The 17,321-nt window shown below is 39.7% G+C and overlaps 1 protein-coding gene across 1 annotated transcript in view; it reads right to left on the bottom strand.

Moving 5' to 3' along the window:
- Window positions 1-17,321, bottom strand: part of ush2a (Usher syndrome 2A (autosomal recessive, mild)) — a gene marked incomplete at both ends in the record, with an annotated part of 202,896 nt that overhangs the window by 104,136 nt on the left and 81,439 nt on the right. Inside the window, 10 exons of the mRNA XM_083900586.1 lie at window positions 775-933; window positions 2,741-2,888; window positions 3,688-3,845; window positions 7,970-8,117; window positions 8,215-8,377; window positions 11,010-11,169; window positions 12,338-12,423; window positions 12,674-12,749; window positions 14,062-14,196; window positions 16,177-16,365. Of these exons, the coding sequence (XP_083756712.1) occupies window positions 775-933; window positions 2,741-2,888; window positions 3,688-3,845; window positions 7,970-8,117; window positions 8,215-8,377; window positions 11,010-11,169; window positions 12,338-12,423; window positions 12,674-12,749; window positions 14,062-14,196; window positions 16,177-16,365 (1,422 nt within the window). The remainder of the gene's footprint in view (window positions 1-774; window positions 934-2,740; window positions 2,889-3,687; window positions 3,846-7,969; window positions 8,118-8,214; window positions 8,378-11,009; window positions 11,170-12,337; window positions 12,424-12,673; window positions 12,750-14,061; window positions 14,197-16,176; window positions 16,366-17,321) is intronic.

Here is a 17,321-nt window from a genome sequence, read left to right as displayed (position 1 = left end):
GATTTACACCTTCTGGGAGCCAAGAGACAGAATCATCACATTTACATAGAACAACCCCCTCCTGGTCTCAGCTGTCAGTGAAACCACACCTCTCTGTATGAGCACAGATACGATTGTTGTGAGCTGCACTGCTATACAGAACAATACATAAACAATACATTAAAAAACTGGGCATAATAAACTCTTTTTCGATTTGAAACAAAATAACTTAAATATATAGGAAGAGGGTGGCTTCAACTTCAACAATTTTGAAAACAACGAAAATCCCTCATTTTGATTTGTATTTTTTTCATGTTTTACTCGTTTTGCGCTGAGCCGACTTGCGCCCTCTTTAGCCGTGGCAGGCCACATATGTGTGTATGTATATATGTGTGTATATATATACGTATATATATATATACATGCATATAAACATATATACACACACACACACACGTACATTTACATAAATCGGAAAAAAGTCCAATATTATGCATCACTAAAACAGATTAAAGAGATTCAATCTTACTGTGCTTCATGCAATGCTGCAGTTTTAATAATGCTAAATATACATATAACTTAGAGGTGAATAAACATGCCATATTTTACTCGACCAAACTATCATTTTTTGTATCAATCTGAGAATTATTCCATGTATTTAAAAAAATATTTAATATATGAGAAGTCTTTAAATCACTTGATCAATTTATCATGAGTACACAAACAGATTTGTATGATTGACGTGTGCAGATTTCAAACCCATGACATAGTGGGGGTGTATGTGGGTGTTCAGACCTGCTGGAGGTGTTGAAACATTGAGGGGCAGACTCTCAACACAACCCTGTGTGTTACACCCTCTGATCCAGAAGATGTAGTTGGTGTAAGGCCGGAGGTCGGGCACAGACATCCAGCTGCCGACTGATGAGCTTCCATCAACTGCTCCATCATCACCATCTTAAAAGACAGAGAGAGACACAGAGTGACACACATGTAAGGTACTGGGACAGTGATGTCTTAAGGGGACATAACAATTACGGGGTCTTAAAGTAGACTTTTTTCTTTTATTATTATTATTGTGTAGCTTTCTTTTTTACAATTTTTGGGGTTCCGATACTGACTTTGTATCTTTAGACCAACACAATCCACAGATCACTCATGGCAGTGAGCATCACAATTCAGTTGATATCCGGGGAACAAAATGCTAAAGATCTCAGTTGTCGTCGTTGCTGTTGTTGGTGTTTTATGGCAGTTAAAAATAAATGACCCTCCTCGGTTTGATGACTGTTTGGGGGATCTTAGTATCTGCCAAACTTAGCTTGGCTCAGTCGTAATGATAAAGCTTCTTTGATCCACAGTAGTGTCTGTCTTAGCTCCAAAATAAAAAGGAAAAAAGGATTTGGGACATCCCCAGTTGAAGGTCAGCCAAATAAAATGGAAAAAACAACAAATAAACAAAAAAGCAAATTATAATCATTCATAAAATCAGAGCATTCTGACTCATCTAATTCGTACTACTTTGATGATAACTGAACATCCACTTAAACAAATTATTATTATACACACATATTTATTAGTGTCATCAGAGAAACAGAAGCAAAGTCTGACACAGAGGAAACAGGAAAGAGAAAAGCAGGTAGAAGGGAGTGAAACTTCAAGAGAGAGAGAGAGAGGAACGGTGACTGAGAATAACAGAATGATCAAAGGAGAGAGAGACACCTCCATATTGAGGTTATGCAAGGATAGTCAAAGAAAAAGGATCAGAAAATTGCACTGCCTGAGCCTATCCGGTATATTTAGATGGACGGACACACACACACACACACACACACACACACACACCCACCCACACATGCGCACAAACACATCAGTTACTGTATGTGTGAGCTGATGAAGGCAGCGTGTATCAAAGAAACAAGAGGTTATGGGTAACTAGAGCGAGACACCACCTCTCCCTCTTTCTTCCACACCTCTCCACTCATTTTAATCTCTTTCCTCTGTGAGGTGCAGATCAAAGTCTCTGCCCCAGACTCCATGTGTGTGTGAGAGTGTGTGACAGATAGACTTGTGGATATGGGTAACTTCAAGAATCTGCATCTTCTGCATCTTCATTTTCTGTACATGTCCTGTCCACCTCACCTGTTTTATTGGTGACCTCTAATGTTTTTGTTGTTACAGTATTTCTGCCTCATGTTTTTTTTACTTGCTCTTCTTCTTGATAGTATATCTATTGAAATCTCACATCTGCAATTGTGTTGGGTATGCTGTTCGTTGGAATTGTTTTGTAGTCAGTGGGTCGCATGACATGAAAGTTAGATCAACAAATCCAAACAAATTTTTTGAATATTAAAAGTTTCAAACTAAATCAATGAATCATTGATATACAATACAAAAGACATGCATTCTCGGGTAGTTACAAAATAAAATATTGGTTTGGAATCATTGGGTGAAATATGACGACTAAAACCAAAGAACCAGTAAAATCCAAATATTTTTATGGAATAAAAGAAATATAATACTCCGGACTCAAAATTGATCATAATTGTGTGAATGTGGGTGTAAATTGTTGGTCGCCCCCAGCGACCCTCACAGGATAAGCTTTAAAGAATGAACACATTTGGAAAAAAAAGTAGCTAGAATATGACACTAATAGATACTATTTCATGAATATGTGTATGGAAGTATGAGGAAATTGTAGTATAATGTGTAGCCTGTGCTTGTATGCATGTGCTGGCATGAGTGAAAAGTATAATAAATATGTTACCTGAGCTGTTGTAGAGCAGTGTGTATCTGAGGTTCCCGTTTGGTCTGGGAGGGGCTGTCCAGCGCGCACGCAGGGATCGAGAGCTCTGATTGGCCAGCTCCAGCAGTATAGGGCCTTCTGGGGCCATCTCTAATGTATGCACCTCCACCTGTTAAGAAAAAAAAGCTCACTTGTGTTCAAGTACACAGAAGAATAGACCACATTCACATTCAAACTGTGTACAGTATTTTACACACTTGTTTATCCAAGTTTTGAAGGAAAAACACATCTTCACGTGTCTGATAAAGGTCAGTAAAACTGCTATACCTCTTCCTCTGTTTTTTTTATTTAAAACTTTAATTTTTCTTCCTCTGATCTTTCTTCCTCGTTATTCTTTCAACTATCATCCCACTCTCTTCTTTGGTCTCATTTCCTCTGCAGCCCCTTCACATCCTCACTTTCCACCTCATCTCACTTTGCTCTGACCATTTGCTCCATTCTTATCATTTCACTTTTATCCCTAAAGCCCCCCCCCCCACCACTCTGCTTTCTCCTCCTTTTCCTGCCATCTCCTCTTCACACTATTCTTCCACCTCTCCTCTCCCCCACCCACCCCCTCTCCTCCTGTTCTGCTGTGTCAGCTCATCCTGCAGTGTTTGACTAAATATGGCGTCCGTATTGGAAAAATGCCCCAAAATGCAGCCTGTTGACAGAGACCTCGTTGAGCATGGAGTGGCATTTCCTACCAAATGTCACTGTCATCACGCCAGGCCTCGTTATTGAGCCGAGTGAATCGATCACCCTTTATGATAACCGGTGACACACACACACACACACACACACAGGAGACACACTTTGTAAATGTTGTTCACACATGCCTATCTGCATATTTATAATATATGTATAATAACATGTATGTAAAATCTTATTAGAAACCCATAACATCATTAATGTGTTAAGTCACTGACCAGTGGTCCCTTGCCACAGCCCTGTGCAGTACAGGCCTGAATCCTGAGCAAGTGTCGGCTCCACGGAGAGAGACCGTCCACCACGAAGGACCTCTGGGCGTAGGACAAGTTTGAAATGAGGACTCCATCAAGCCAGACACCATAGCTGGTTAAAACACCTGTCAACAGAGCACAGTGAATGTTGTCGCGTGTGAAATCATAGACTGTTTATAAATATGGATGTAGTGACGAACGACGCAAACATGGAATTCTCTTGAATGGCCTTCAGGGAGCAAGTGTCTCCTTCTCATTAGATGTGAACAGTTTCCAGTGGAGTTTATGGTCTCAATTACTAATTTAGGGTCTTCCTCAATACACCATGATGTGCACTTTGTAAATTATGGTCGTATTAAGAGTAAAAACATGAGCGTGTGCAGTCAAATAGGCGACAGTTCTAACAAATGGTTATAGTTAGATGCGCAGTGGCTGAGCTCTTAGTTGGGACCAACTCCTCTCTTCCCCATAAAGTTAAATCTGGTTACAAATACACCAAGAAGGTGCTGAAGTGACCCGTTTGCTCGTCAGACATGCATCATAGAATGGTGCTTAGCTCAGTGACTGTGAACTCATATTAACTGTATTGTTTAAAAGTCTGTAAATCAGTTAATGATATCTCTGTACAGCACTTTTGGCACATCCAACTAAGCACCCAATATATACAGTATACACTGTATATATATTTTTTAAAAAAAAGCTCACACACAAAGTTTACAGATTATGAGTAAAGGGAGCTAAAGTATGTTGTGATTTTGTCAGGGCCACTGGATTACGATGCAAATTTAAAATGACTCACTTCTGCCAGTCAAAAATGTACTGGTGTGAACCAGAGGAAGAAACTGGACCAAAAATGACAAAGGTAGTCAAAAGAAATTACAAGGACAAAGGTCCAGCGTGAACATACACACACGTGCACATGCGAGTTGTGCAGCATTTCTTCATTTGAATGCCTAAAAACATAACAAACTAATGCCTAAACCTAACTTTATCCTAATTTAGATTTTTAAATGAGGAGTACTGGTCCTGACAAGGTGAGAGTTTATGCCAGAAAAGGTCCTACAACACACACACACACACACACACGCCCACAAACTCATCTGCAAAGATGGACTGCGCACAAACATAATGTAGACACACACAAGGTGAGATGATAACACACACACAATCATTACATTACATTACATCCACCTAATAAAAAAAATGAAAGAGTGTGATGCCAAATGCGCTTTTCCTTAATAAAAATGCATACAGAGGGCTCAAAAGATCAGTGCTAAGAGCTGAGAGTCTATTCTGCTTTAATCATGTGTGGGTTTTATTATTGCTCAATACAGATATACACACACACACGCACACCTATCAGGGAAATGAAGACACAAAAACCCCACAGACGCCAAACTACATCTGGGAAGCTCTTAATGTGGCCAATCTCATGCATGCGAGTGTGTGCGTGTGTGTGTGTGTGTGAATAAGCCCATATCAGTATAGGTTGTAATAAAGACAGGTTGCAAAATGAAGCAGCAAATGCATAACAGGCTTATTTCCCCTCTTTGTCTGCGTGTTGCCCCGACCTAATCCCCGAGAGGATTATCCCCCACAAATCCCTGCGGAATTGGGGAGAAGGGGGGGGGGGGGAGAAGAAGAGAGAGATAGAGCAAGAAAGAGGAGGAGGAGAGAGAGAGAAAACCATAGAATCTCCCTCCTCTGTAACTCATCATCGTCATTGTTGCCGTCCGTTTATGAAGAAAAAAAAAAAGAAAGAAAATGAGAAAAAGAGGCACTGAGCCCTTCTTCCCTTTTTAAGCAAAAAAAATTAAAGCTTTTTAAGCGTGAGATAATCGGGTAATCATGATTAAGTGTCTCCCTTGTTATAAATTTCTGTCATCAGATGAGAAAAGCTTTAAGTAATTTATCCAGGCTAATATGCACACACATCACAGGGTTTATGGCGCGAAATGCACTCGTGTGGCATTAAGCGTAAAACACACACGATTCACATTACACACATGTGCGCATTATGGAATTACACACACTTTAACGAGCGCGGCAGTAACAGTCGATAATATGTGCCTGTGTGTCGCGCGACGGGGTGAAATGGGCTGGGAAATCCTCAGATGGTTTTCATCACTGCATTCATTTGGTTTCATAACATGAAGGGTTTGTTAATGCAGGTGTTGATAAGTTATATGCTTAATGTGTTTTATCTATAAAGGCACACAGGTCTTAGCAGAACATGTGTGGTTTCAGTGTTTTCTTTAGACAAGAAGATTGTTCCAAAAGCATCACTTCCACAGTATGTGCTAAGATGAGTGCACCTGACAACAGGCCCACAGTTGGTATTGTGATGTCTACTTCATGGTTTCAGTGTTTTTTCTCTCTCAACTTTGTCCTTTTTGCTAAAATAACTATTTTACATCCAGAGATCCGATACCAAATTAAATCAAACTTCCCAAATTGGTAAATTTGATTTTAAATGTGAACATCACAACAATAAAAGAACAGGAGAACAGATTCTCTTTCCCAAACTAAAAGTGCTGCTTTGCCTGAAGTTTAAAACAAACAAAACATGTCAATGTTTCTTGCTTTTCTGCTTTATTCATAACATAAACTGAACTGACACTCAGACTGTAGTGCGGGTTTTTGTGTGTGTTTGTTTTCTTCAATTGTCAAGTTCTTCTGCGAAGAAAAAACAAAAAGTTTGTCTCCACAGCAAGACAACATCTGCTGCAGTTACAAAAAAACAACAACTTTTATTCCTGAATTTGTCTTCTACATTGTTTCTTCCCTTTTGAAACTTACTTGTTCCATAGTAGCTTATGAGCACAGCAGGTGGGCGATGAATCCCTATGGGTAAAAACTATGTAAAGTATGATATTAAATGGTAAAATACACACATTTCTTTTTTCTGCCATTTGTTCACGTATTTATGGCTTTATAATAAACAGTGGATTGATATTATGAGATGCGAAATACACATAACATCTGACATTAAAGTTGTAATGTTGTAGCTGGTCAGTGTATCGTGCCCCTTATTTATTCAGTTAATTTAATTAATATATGGGACAAGATAGTAAATACAGGTATATAATACCTGAATTTATTTATATTAAACTTGTAGCTTTTATTTCCTATACATTATCTATTTATAATAATTTTACATAATATAATAGATCCAAAAAAACAATATCTTGGATATGTAGTTTTACGTGTACAATCGGCCTGACCTGACCTGATAAGAGTGAACCGAGTTATTTGCAGTACACAGTACATACTATATATATATATGTATACATGGATATTTTCTATATAAATATATACAGTATTTGTATTATGTACAGTTTGGAGGATGAGCAATGCAACTCAGATGAAACCCAAGGTCTAGTGTTGCTCGTTTGTCTTTTTAACACTCTATAAATTATTATTATGTAGTACAGTAGATAGAAATGGCCTCAACATTAAAAAACACAATTGTTTTTAATGTTCGGCCGTTTGATGTAGATTCTTTGATGCAAACTTACTTAGTAAAAATACAGTTTATTGTTACATCCATATGCTTTCGATTGTCTACATGATTTTTTAAATATTTTTTAGATGTTGATGTATTATATATAGTTAAATGTATGCACAAGAATTGTGTGAAAGAACATGTGACGTACTTTAAATCGAGCTGGTTCATCACTGTGCAGTGGATTGTAATGAAGATCAGAAGGATGGAGACGACAGAGAGAGAGCAGCATTCAGTGAGTCTGAGCTTCTGTAGCCTGCAGTTCTCTTTTCAGTCAAAAGGGAGCACTTTTCATCCACTTAAAGGAGCCTCGACAAGCACTGCTCTCTACTCGCCTCCGTTACTGCTGGCCTTGTTTTCTCTGAGGCCTTCAATCCCTGTCCTTTCAGTTTCCTTTTTCTCACCCCCCAAAACTGTTTTTTTTTTTTTTTAATCCCTCAGTCACCGATCTGGAAATGTACTCCTGTGTCACATGGAGGTAATTCCTGGATATGTGGGTTCTGAGGCTGGGATAAATACTGACACCTCCAATTCAAATCATTAGTTCATTGACGTACGCATTCTAAATTCATGATGGTACTACATGATGTTTCTATACCTGTCAAAGAAAATACTAATACTAATACTTAATGCATGTAGCTCAAATGAAACATTCTTTTAGATGTTACTGTTGTACATGTTTATATACTTTTGAAAATGTGTGATTATTTATCTGTGCGTTTGTGTTAATGCGCGTTTTCTCACCATTTGGAGCGTCAGGAGGCATCCAGCTAACGTTGAGTGAATATGGAGACAAAGGGGTGACCAGCGGTGCAGGCACGTTTTCTGGGGTGCTCTCCTCCGTGCGGGCCTGGACGGCAGGACTCGAGGTGCACCCACCGCCGGTGCAGGCCTGATGTAAAATCAAACACACACAGGAGAGGATGAAAAGTCATGCTGCAGAATCAGAAAGATGACTTGCAGCCGGGTTAGCAGGGTTGGGCACTTACAGCCACCGTGATGGTGTAAGTTGTTCCTGGTGTCAGGTTGCGAAGCGTGTAGTCCTCAAAGAGCTCTGTGCTGTTATAGGCGAGCACAGGCGGGGCGCCATCATGTGACAGGAAGATGGAGTAGAACTCCAAGACGCCATTGACCTGAGAGGGACGGATCCACCTGGAGATGGAATCATCAGCGTCAATTTGCAGTTTGTTGCAGAGAGGTTTCATAAGGAATATTTTTTGTTTGTATTTCTTCATATCTGCAAGTGCTTATCCACATGATATTATTTTATGCCATTTTTCATGTTTATCCTATGAGGAAATTAAGGTGGTCATATTTCCTGGCTTGGCTAGCCACAGTGAAAAACTAGAAAAGCACTCGGAGAGTGCAGCCTTCCGCCAAGGCAGCTCAGCCTCCCACGGATCACGCCCAAACTAAACACCTATTCCTGGTCCCTTTGCGGACATTTACTGAAAATTTCATCCAAATCTGTCTGTGACTTTTTGAGTTATGTTGCCAACAGACAGACAGACAAACAAACAAACTCCGGTGAAAACATATACTGTACCCCCTTGGCGGAGGTCAACTAACGTTCAGATTAGGGCTGTGAAATGATTGTGGTTTTTCCTCTTGGTATCAACTTCCCCTCCATAAAAACATCTGCAATCTGCAACTAATCTTCTGATATTTGGATGTTTTTGCCTCAAATACTTGTAAACAACATCAACATTGGCGATGTTTGCCAGAAAATCAAGTTGACTGTTCAGTCTCATAGATGGCTCTCATTCCTTATTGTGTTTATCTTCTGACTCTTTCAGACTCTTCTTACCTTTTCTGGGTAAATGGAGAAAAGTGGCCTTTACACTGAAGTATGTACAACAGCCAATAGGAGCACACCAGCTCTCTACGAACCTCCCTGTAATTGGTTCATGTCTCCTGTCATGGGCCAGGTTTCCCCAAAGCTTAAAAATCAATTCATATTCATTATGATGAAAATGATTGATCAATAATGATAAAAAAAAAATATAACATTTATAAAATGCAGTACTGTGTGGCAACAGAGAGGCCCACTGTTGAGGTGTAATACAGCATGTACATAACTAAATAAATGAAAAGAAACCAAAACATTTTTTCTAAACAACTGCAATTCTTACAAATCCCAGGGAGTAACTCAACCCTCCCTGTGTGTCAGCAGGGGGAGGCCATTTTAAAAAGTGATGGATTCCTTCCTTGTTTCCACCCATTAAAACCCAGTTTTTGAATGACTGATGAGTGCATGTTAGCACACAATTAGCCACTGTGGCTAATCTATCACATTTATTATAAGATTTGTATGATGTCGATTGGCAGCGTGATGTATGTCCACTTCTGAAAAACTAAATCAAGGGGGAGTTGTAATAATCTCCGCCATAATTCACTGCAGTAATGGTTTTCTACTATTGGTCAGAAAGTATGTTTTAGAAGTCGTGTGAAATAGATGACTTTTTATTTTTATATATTTACTACACTGCACTTGCAGTAGGTGTCTCCTGATTTTTTTTTTTTGATTATTGTCTTTTTATTATCAGGGTTTGTGTCTGTTTTTGTGACTCTGAGTAACATGCAATGTACACTCCATGATAACAAACTGTATACCATATATCTATATAAATCACAATATCTGTCTAACTGAAGACAACTAAATGCCACTACAAGGTAAATGTACACAAGTTATAGTCTTTTACTGCTGTCTGTCATTATCCTGCTGTCACTTTGAATTGGTGGGGAAATTTAGAGCATGTATCTTTTAAAAAAATTTAAATATTGACATTTGGTGCCAAATAATAATTATATTATTTCATGAGTCATAGATTTGGGTGCAGGCAGAGAAAAACGTTGTTTTTGGTGAGGAAATTATAAATGAAGAGTATTTAGGTCTGAAACAAGCAAAATGAGAACAAACATTAAATACGGTGAAAATGTAAAATAATTACAGCTTACAATGTGAATTGCCAGTTTATTACTATAATCTAAAGTGTTTCACAATCTTTCACCCTCACACTCATCGAGGCACAAAGAACTTCTTTGAAACTTGATTTTGTGGTTGAAAATTAAACTCAGGCATACTATGTACCATGTAAAAGTGTCCAGAAAATTGGATCTGGATTTCCTCTAGAGTTCGCTGTTCACATAATGACAACGACACAACGATTGTAGAAGGGGGTGGAGCCTGGATCATGTATGAATGAGGCAGGACACTCGGACATAATGCAGAGATTTGACAAGGGAGCCTGCAGAGAAGGTTCTGTAAATGTCGAAAGTAACTTTTGTGGACATTAGCGTTCTTACAGACAACATCAGGAACATGTACGGAAGTCTGAAAGCAACTTAAATCTGGCTATGTATCTCCATTTTTATCTCCACCCTCTGTCCATTGTTCAAGTGTGTGGCTGTGTCTGCATATGTGTGCATGTATGTGTGGCACTGTGCCCCCCTGTGGTGAGTCAGACTGTGAGAGATTCACATTGTTTCTTGCACATACACACAAGAGAGCATTTACACAAAAATCTGATAAAATGCAGATTTGTCACCTCTGTCCTTTCCTTCCTACAACTGACTAGAGCTCAAGAGCAGGGAAATATCATTCACAAAAGAAAAACACTTTCACTTTTCAGAAATTCTTTAAACATACTAACACTTGGCTGAAATTGGTGCATCAATAAAAGCAAGATCTCTCCATCTAACCTGTGTGAATCAGTGAGTTATGGACCTGACACCAATGAGATATGTGAGCAGGTCTGTGTGTGTGTGCGTGCACACGACTTACTCCACCAGGATTGTATGAGAGTCGAGCAGAGTAAGTTTTGGTGCTTGAAGTGGCCCAGGAGGAAGCTGAGAGGTCAACACTGTGACTTGTGAACTGTTGGTACAGCCCACAGAAGTGCATGCACTCAGGAGCAGGACATGAGTGGAGTACACACCAAGACCTGCAAACAAAAATCAACAGAGAGAGAGAGTTTATGTGTGAGAGAGAGAGAGGGAGGATACAAGTGTTCAGATTTACATCACAAAATCTGCAATTTTAGATCAGACCGTCTTATTCAGAGACTAAACTGTGGTGAATACGACTCCAAGTTCAGTGACTTCACTAATAAACGGCACAGAATTAAACTCTGATGGCACCCTGAGCCATGACCCCTCGTCATCTCTTTCCTATTACAATAGTAAACTTTTTTGATCATTGTTTTCCTCCAGTTGATTCTCTCCACCTGTCACCGCTTGCTTCGACAACTCTCCATCTGTCTCAGTCTCTCTGTTACAGCCTATTCTTGCACATATTGTATAATTACTGCATCCATAATCCTCCCAATCACTGCGAACATCAGACACTCAGCATTATTAACCCAGCATGGATGATATGTGCTCTCATGCCTTCAATTAGCTTACAAACACACACACGTCCCTGTATGCGGTGTGTCTGTGTGAGTGTGTGTGTGCGTCGAGGTATTACTAATGTTGTGAGGACCTAAATCTGTTTACACAGTCACATTATGGGGATTTGACTTCCTTATGGTCCCCATAACGTAAATTACTACATTTTAAGGTGAAGATATGTTTTAAGGTTAGGTTGAGGTTAGGATTAGGCCAGTAGAAATTATGGTTAAGGTTAGAGTAAGTCTCCAGGAAATGAATGTAAGTTAAAGCAATGTCCCCTGAAGTCATGTAAATCGAACATGTGCGTGTGTGTATTTGTGTGTATCTTGTCACAACCTGGTGCAGTATTGTATAATCTCAGCAGTGTGACATGTGTTTCAGGCATGCTTTAATTCTCTTTATTGAAGGATTTCAAAGTCTGCATTTGTATGCATTGCCGCTAATGTTTACTGTTCTTTGTTTCTCTGCTGCTCTACATTTGTGTGTGTGTGTGTGTTTAGCTCTCTTTTTCAAAGTGCAATTCCCTTGGTTAGTACTGAGATGCTCTTTCCTCTTTCAAATGCTAATCCCCCCCCCCTCCCCACTTCATTTTACTTCGCTCTTCCCCTTCTTCTTCTTCTCTATACACCAAGGCTTCGTCCCTCCACTGTCACAGCTACACCGCAGCACACACATAGTATGCAAACACACACGCACGCACACACACACTCTCCAACTTACCAGTTATGTTGTGTTGTCTGTCTTTCCCCCTGTAGACCATGTGGTTGTTGTGATAGAGGAGGTACTCTGTAATGTGTCCATTGGGCCTATGATTAGAACAAAAAAAAAACAAGAATGAGTGTCATTATGCTATATTTACTATTCAAATGTGGAACACTGTGCTGTGCTCTTTTATGGTGAGTTTATTTAAGGTAAAAAAAAAAATAAAAAAAAAGAAGAAAGAAAGAAGCATACCAAATATATAAACTGTAAGTTGAACAAAAAATACTACACCTATTTAGACTAGAACACAGACATAGTCTGAGGGAGAGGGTTAATGAGGACAATGATCATTACCTTCCTGGACGTTCCCAGGTCACATAGAGAGCTGACAGGGAAGAGACTGCAGCAGCAGGTGAAACATCGTCTGGAGCTGAAATTAAAAGTATATTATGTCAAGCATGAAGTTTGGATGGTGCAATAAATGCAAAGGGGAAACATGGTTTGCTAAATGTTTGAACAAATCACTCGTAATATAACTGTTGTGTAAATAGTGACATAACAACAACAACAACAATTATAATAATAATATACATTAGATAAAGTGCATTAATGTATGTGATATGAGCTGACCTCATGACAAACACAGTATTATTAGAGATGAAAAACTAACATGAAAATCATTTTGTGTTCCTTCATTTCCTGAATGAATTGTTTGAAGCACAGATTTTGGCAAAAGGCAGCTTTAAACAAGTTCTTCCTCCTATGGTTCAGTCTTGTAACTCGGCGCTCAGGGAGAATCAATACAGTAATCCGTTTTTTTTTCTCTTTTGCTGCAAATTGATTTTTGCCGTCTCTGCACTGACCCCTGCCATCACATTATCTCCTCAACAAGGCCAGTTAGTCCAACTCAGATTAATGTAGTGACTAACGTGAGGAAAATTCTTTCTTCCCCTTTCCTTATATCTTCCTTCATTGACCTCCCTTGGAGAGACAAATGTAAAATTCACTATTCCTTTCATTCAGTTGCAACATCCATTTTATCATTTGGTGTTTTGCCCTGTCCCACACTCTAATTTCCTTAATCCTATTTATTCCATCCTGACTTGTCCCCTCTATTCTTTGTCTCTTTCCATTCCTAAAAAATCATGATGAACATTTAGAAGTGTGTCTGTGTGTGTCCACATGCAAAAACAAGACTTAAAATACTTAAAAAACTTAGGTGGATGTAAAACATTATAAAGCATCAACTTTAAAGAGAGTGAATGAATTAAAATGAGAAATCTATCAATATAGTGACTCTGAAGAGTTGAATTATGCCCAGCAGAGACAAAACAAGAGTCTCGTACCGAAGAGAGGGCCCACTTTTGTCTCATAGACTTGATCCGACATGGACAAGCAAACCATCATCCTCAGATTGTGCCACAGATCGGTCCTCAGACTCAAACATAAATAAGCTCTTTCATCACTCACACGAGGGTCACTCACTTCAGACAGTATAAAGAGAGTCTAAGTATGAGAGTCAGAAAAGGACAGTCGAGTGCTCTAAACAAACCAAAAACTCTCAAGAGGCTATTGTTGGTGGCAAAACACAAGGCAAATAATCGTGAAAAAGATAGAAAGAGGCAACAGCTGCTGTGACAACTCCCACCTGCACAAATACATGTTATTTGTTGTGATGTGACCTGTAAAAGGATATGGTTTGGTCATATTGTGGAACCTAAGCCATAGCTTTATAGTCTTACCTTCCTGCAGGGTTGTAAAGCTCGATCTTAAATCATCACTATCACCGTAAGGAGCACTCTCAGTGCAGCCGACAGGACTGCAGGCACTGACAGTGACGACATATCGCGTGGACGGTGTTAGACCAGATAACACACCTGAGGAGGAGGAGATGGCAAACACGTTACAGACAGATAGAGAGAACACAGATAGACAGAAAGAACTGAAAGACTTTTCATTTTTGTTTCAACTCGACAACAATAGGGGTGAGAGATGACCAGTGATGCTGTCGGTAATGATAAAGTAGAATTACCACCAAGAGGTTGCGTAATCTATGAGTCGACTTTTGTGCCAAATTGATAATAAAAGATTATCTTGAGTCACTCTTAAGAGGAAACAGTCACCAGGCAAAACAACATCTAACAGTAACATTGACCTTTGACTACAAAAAGCTGATCATTGTCATCCTTAAACTCTTCTTTTAATTTCACATTCATAAAGACCTGTTCAATGCATCTTTGTGTTCACAAGATCAAGCACATGTTGTAAGGTCACAGACCTTTGGCTTTCAAACACCACATTAATCAGCTGACCTGTAAGTCCAACTAAATACTTCCAATTATTCTGAAGAAATTTCTTCAAAGTGTTCTTGAGAGATTGTTCTCAGAAGAAAAGGAATGGATGGAGAACCCAAAAGCATAAAGCGTTGTGCCCGCCGTGCTTTATATGGCTACACCCCTTTAACTGTCTGCTTTTAGTATTTATTGGGCCCTGTTACTACCTACGCTGGAGAGTGTAAGTGCGTCAGTCGAGCCAATTGAAATGCTCTACTTGTTTCTATGTATCAGTGTTGCTAAGCAAACTTCCTGCGTCTGGCAAACAAAGTGAGTCCTTTCTAATTATAAAGCTCCAGTCGTCTCTCATGTTTTTTTCCCCCCTGGCCATCTCGGCCCTCTTAACTCCTTCTACATTTCCTAAGTCCATCTTTTATGTCCCGTATTCTTCTCCGACTGACACCCCCTCTAACTCTCCTCACCCTCTATGTCATGTCACCCTCGACTTGCCTCTATCCCCGTTACCCATGTCTTTTAATTCAATTAAGGGCCAGGGCCCCACTTCACTGCCATTACACCCTCATTTGCTTCCTGTGTTTTTTAGCCGTTGGTGTAATTCTGCAGTCAGGTGTCGTGGCTATCATAAATTAACAAGAAGCCTTATCACAGTGGGCTTAATGTCCAGCAAAAAGAGGGGGAGCCGTGGAGAGACATGGAGACAGAGAGCCTCATCTTCATATTTGCCTGGAGACATGGCAGAGCAAATGGGAGGAGGGACGAATCGCAGCAGCGGACGCACACATCATCATCATCGCCATCATCATCGTAAAAGATGAAGTGAGGAAAGATCGAAAAGTGAGCAACAGAGAGGGAGCGGAAAACGGAGCGATGCCAGAGTATGACATCACCGGGGTAGTCCTGAGTGTTTCATTCCAAATGGAGACAGTCGCCTGAAGTTGGGGACTTGCCAAGAAGACATTAACAGGGTTTGCCTGGGACAGTTTGTGAGTCTGTGTTTGTGTTTGGATGAAAGATAGCAGGAAAAGTGAGTGAAAAGGGCCGTGGTAATGTGTTTTCAGTCGGGGCAAAAATGCCAGACGGCCCCGCCAACGTGGTGGCAACAACAATATAACAAATACTAGAGTAATGCTAAATTCATCACCTGGCTCTATTAAAGCCATTAACAGTGTTTCTACACAACTGGCAAATGTTGATATGCACAAAAACCCTTAAGACAACCAATCAAAATAACACATTTTTTGACTTTAAGGGATTAAGGGATGATTAAAATAAAAGTGAGTGAAGACAGTCCAATCAGGTCATTTAAGGACTAATAATATGTGATACAAAGAGAGATATTTTTATTTCTGGTTGTTCAGAAATACCACTATATGGCAATAGGAGGTTGTGCTAAAGCAAACATTGGTGTTTCTTACCAAACAAAGTATCACCTCAAAAAGTTAAGTCATGGTTAAAGTAAGGTCAACTTGTGAGCTTGTGCACTAATGCAGACAAAATGAACACAGCAAATGATACCTGTATATCAAGACAAATTACACAATCAAGTTTTGAGCGTCTTTTTACCTGAAAAATTTCCATTAGCCAGATATGTGGCCTTGATAGGTGACGCATCTGGCAGGTCACTGTTGTAGGCCTTTAACTCATATCTGTCAATCAGCCCCACGACGTCACCAGTGGGTGGCGCCCAGCTCACTTTGGCACTGAAACCGTTTAGGCTTTGCACACTGGTAGGAGGCGGAACAAACCTGGGTACTGAAGAGATGACAGACAGATAATAATATTGTTGTGGATCAAGACCAAATAAAGCAATACACAATAAAGCAAGAGATATAATAAAAAGCAAAAGAAACCAAAGAAAAAGACAAAACAACAGGTTGGGAGCACATGAGGTTAAAGAAAAAGCATCCCCCATCTCTCTATTTTAATAGGCCCACTAAATCATACCTCAGCATTAGCATAAATAGTATTTATGAGAGTAGTAACTTTTTCAGCGCTGATTTAATACAGCCAGCCATTCATTCTGGGCTATATTTCACAGCAATCAGCCTCCCTCCTTCTCTGTAGCACTCCCCTTCTTACTCTCTTTGACACCCTCTGTATTTCGTGATGGTCCATCTCCTTTCTCCCCTCCCTTTCTGCCTCGCAACCACCTTCATTCTGTCTCCATCCATCCTTCCCTCCTTTTTTTTCCCTCCAAAATTACCTCTGCCATTCATACCCTGGATAATCCCAAAAAAACAACTACTGCAAAACATGCAAATTGTTGTCAAAAAAGGTGGAATATTACAAATGTAGACAGTCGTATGTAGCAAACGGCATTCACGTACTTATAAAGATTTACGAGCATCTCCGTTTCATCTCTTAAATCTCGTTCATTCCAGTCTGCTGTGATTTTTGTGTTTGAGTATATTAAGTCATAAAACAGTACAACATTGAGGAGCTGCTTCACGCGCCATCTCCCACGACCTTTTTGCTTTTCTTGTCCATCATTAACTTCATTTTTTCGTTACAACTTTCTCACCTTCCTGTCCTTACATCTGCCTGATTTTATCCCTTCATTACCACTTACCTTGCATCTTTTCCTCATCTCCTCCCACCTTTTCTTTTCTTTACTCCTACTTTTTTTACACCTCATCCTTCCTCTCCATCTGCCTCTTTTCCCCCCTCATTCTTAATGTTTTCAGCACTGCCTCCCTAGCGCTGCTCCA

The sequence above is a fragment of the Microchirus variegatus genome (assembly GCF_963457635.1).
Source record: "Microchirus variegatus genome assembly, chromosome: 14".
Taxonomy (NCBI): Eukaryota; Metazoa; Chordata; class Actinopteri; order Pleuronectiformes; family Soleidae; genus Microchirus; species Microchirus variegatus.
The sequence above is the reverse complement of the archived record's forward strand: the minus strand, read 5'-3'. Positions and strand labels throughout refer to the sequence as shown.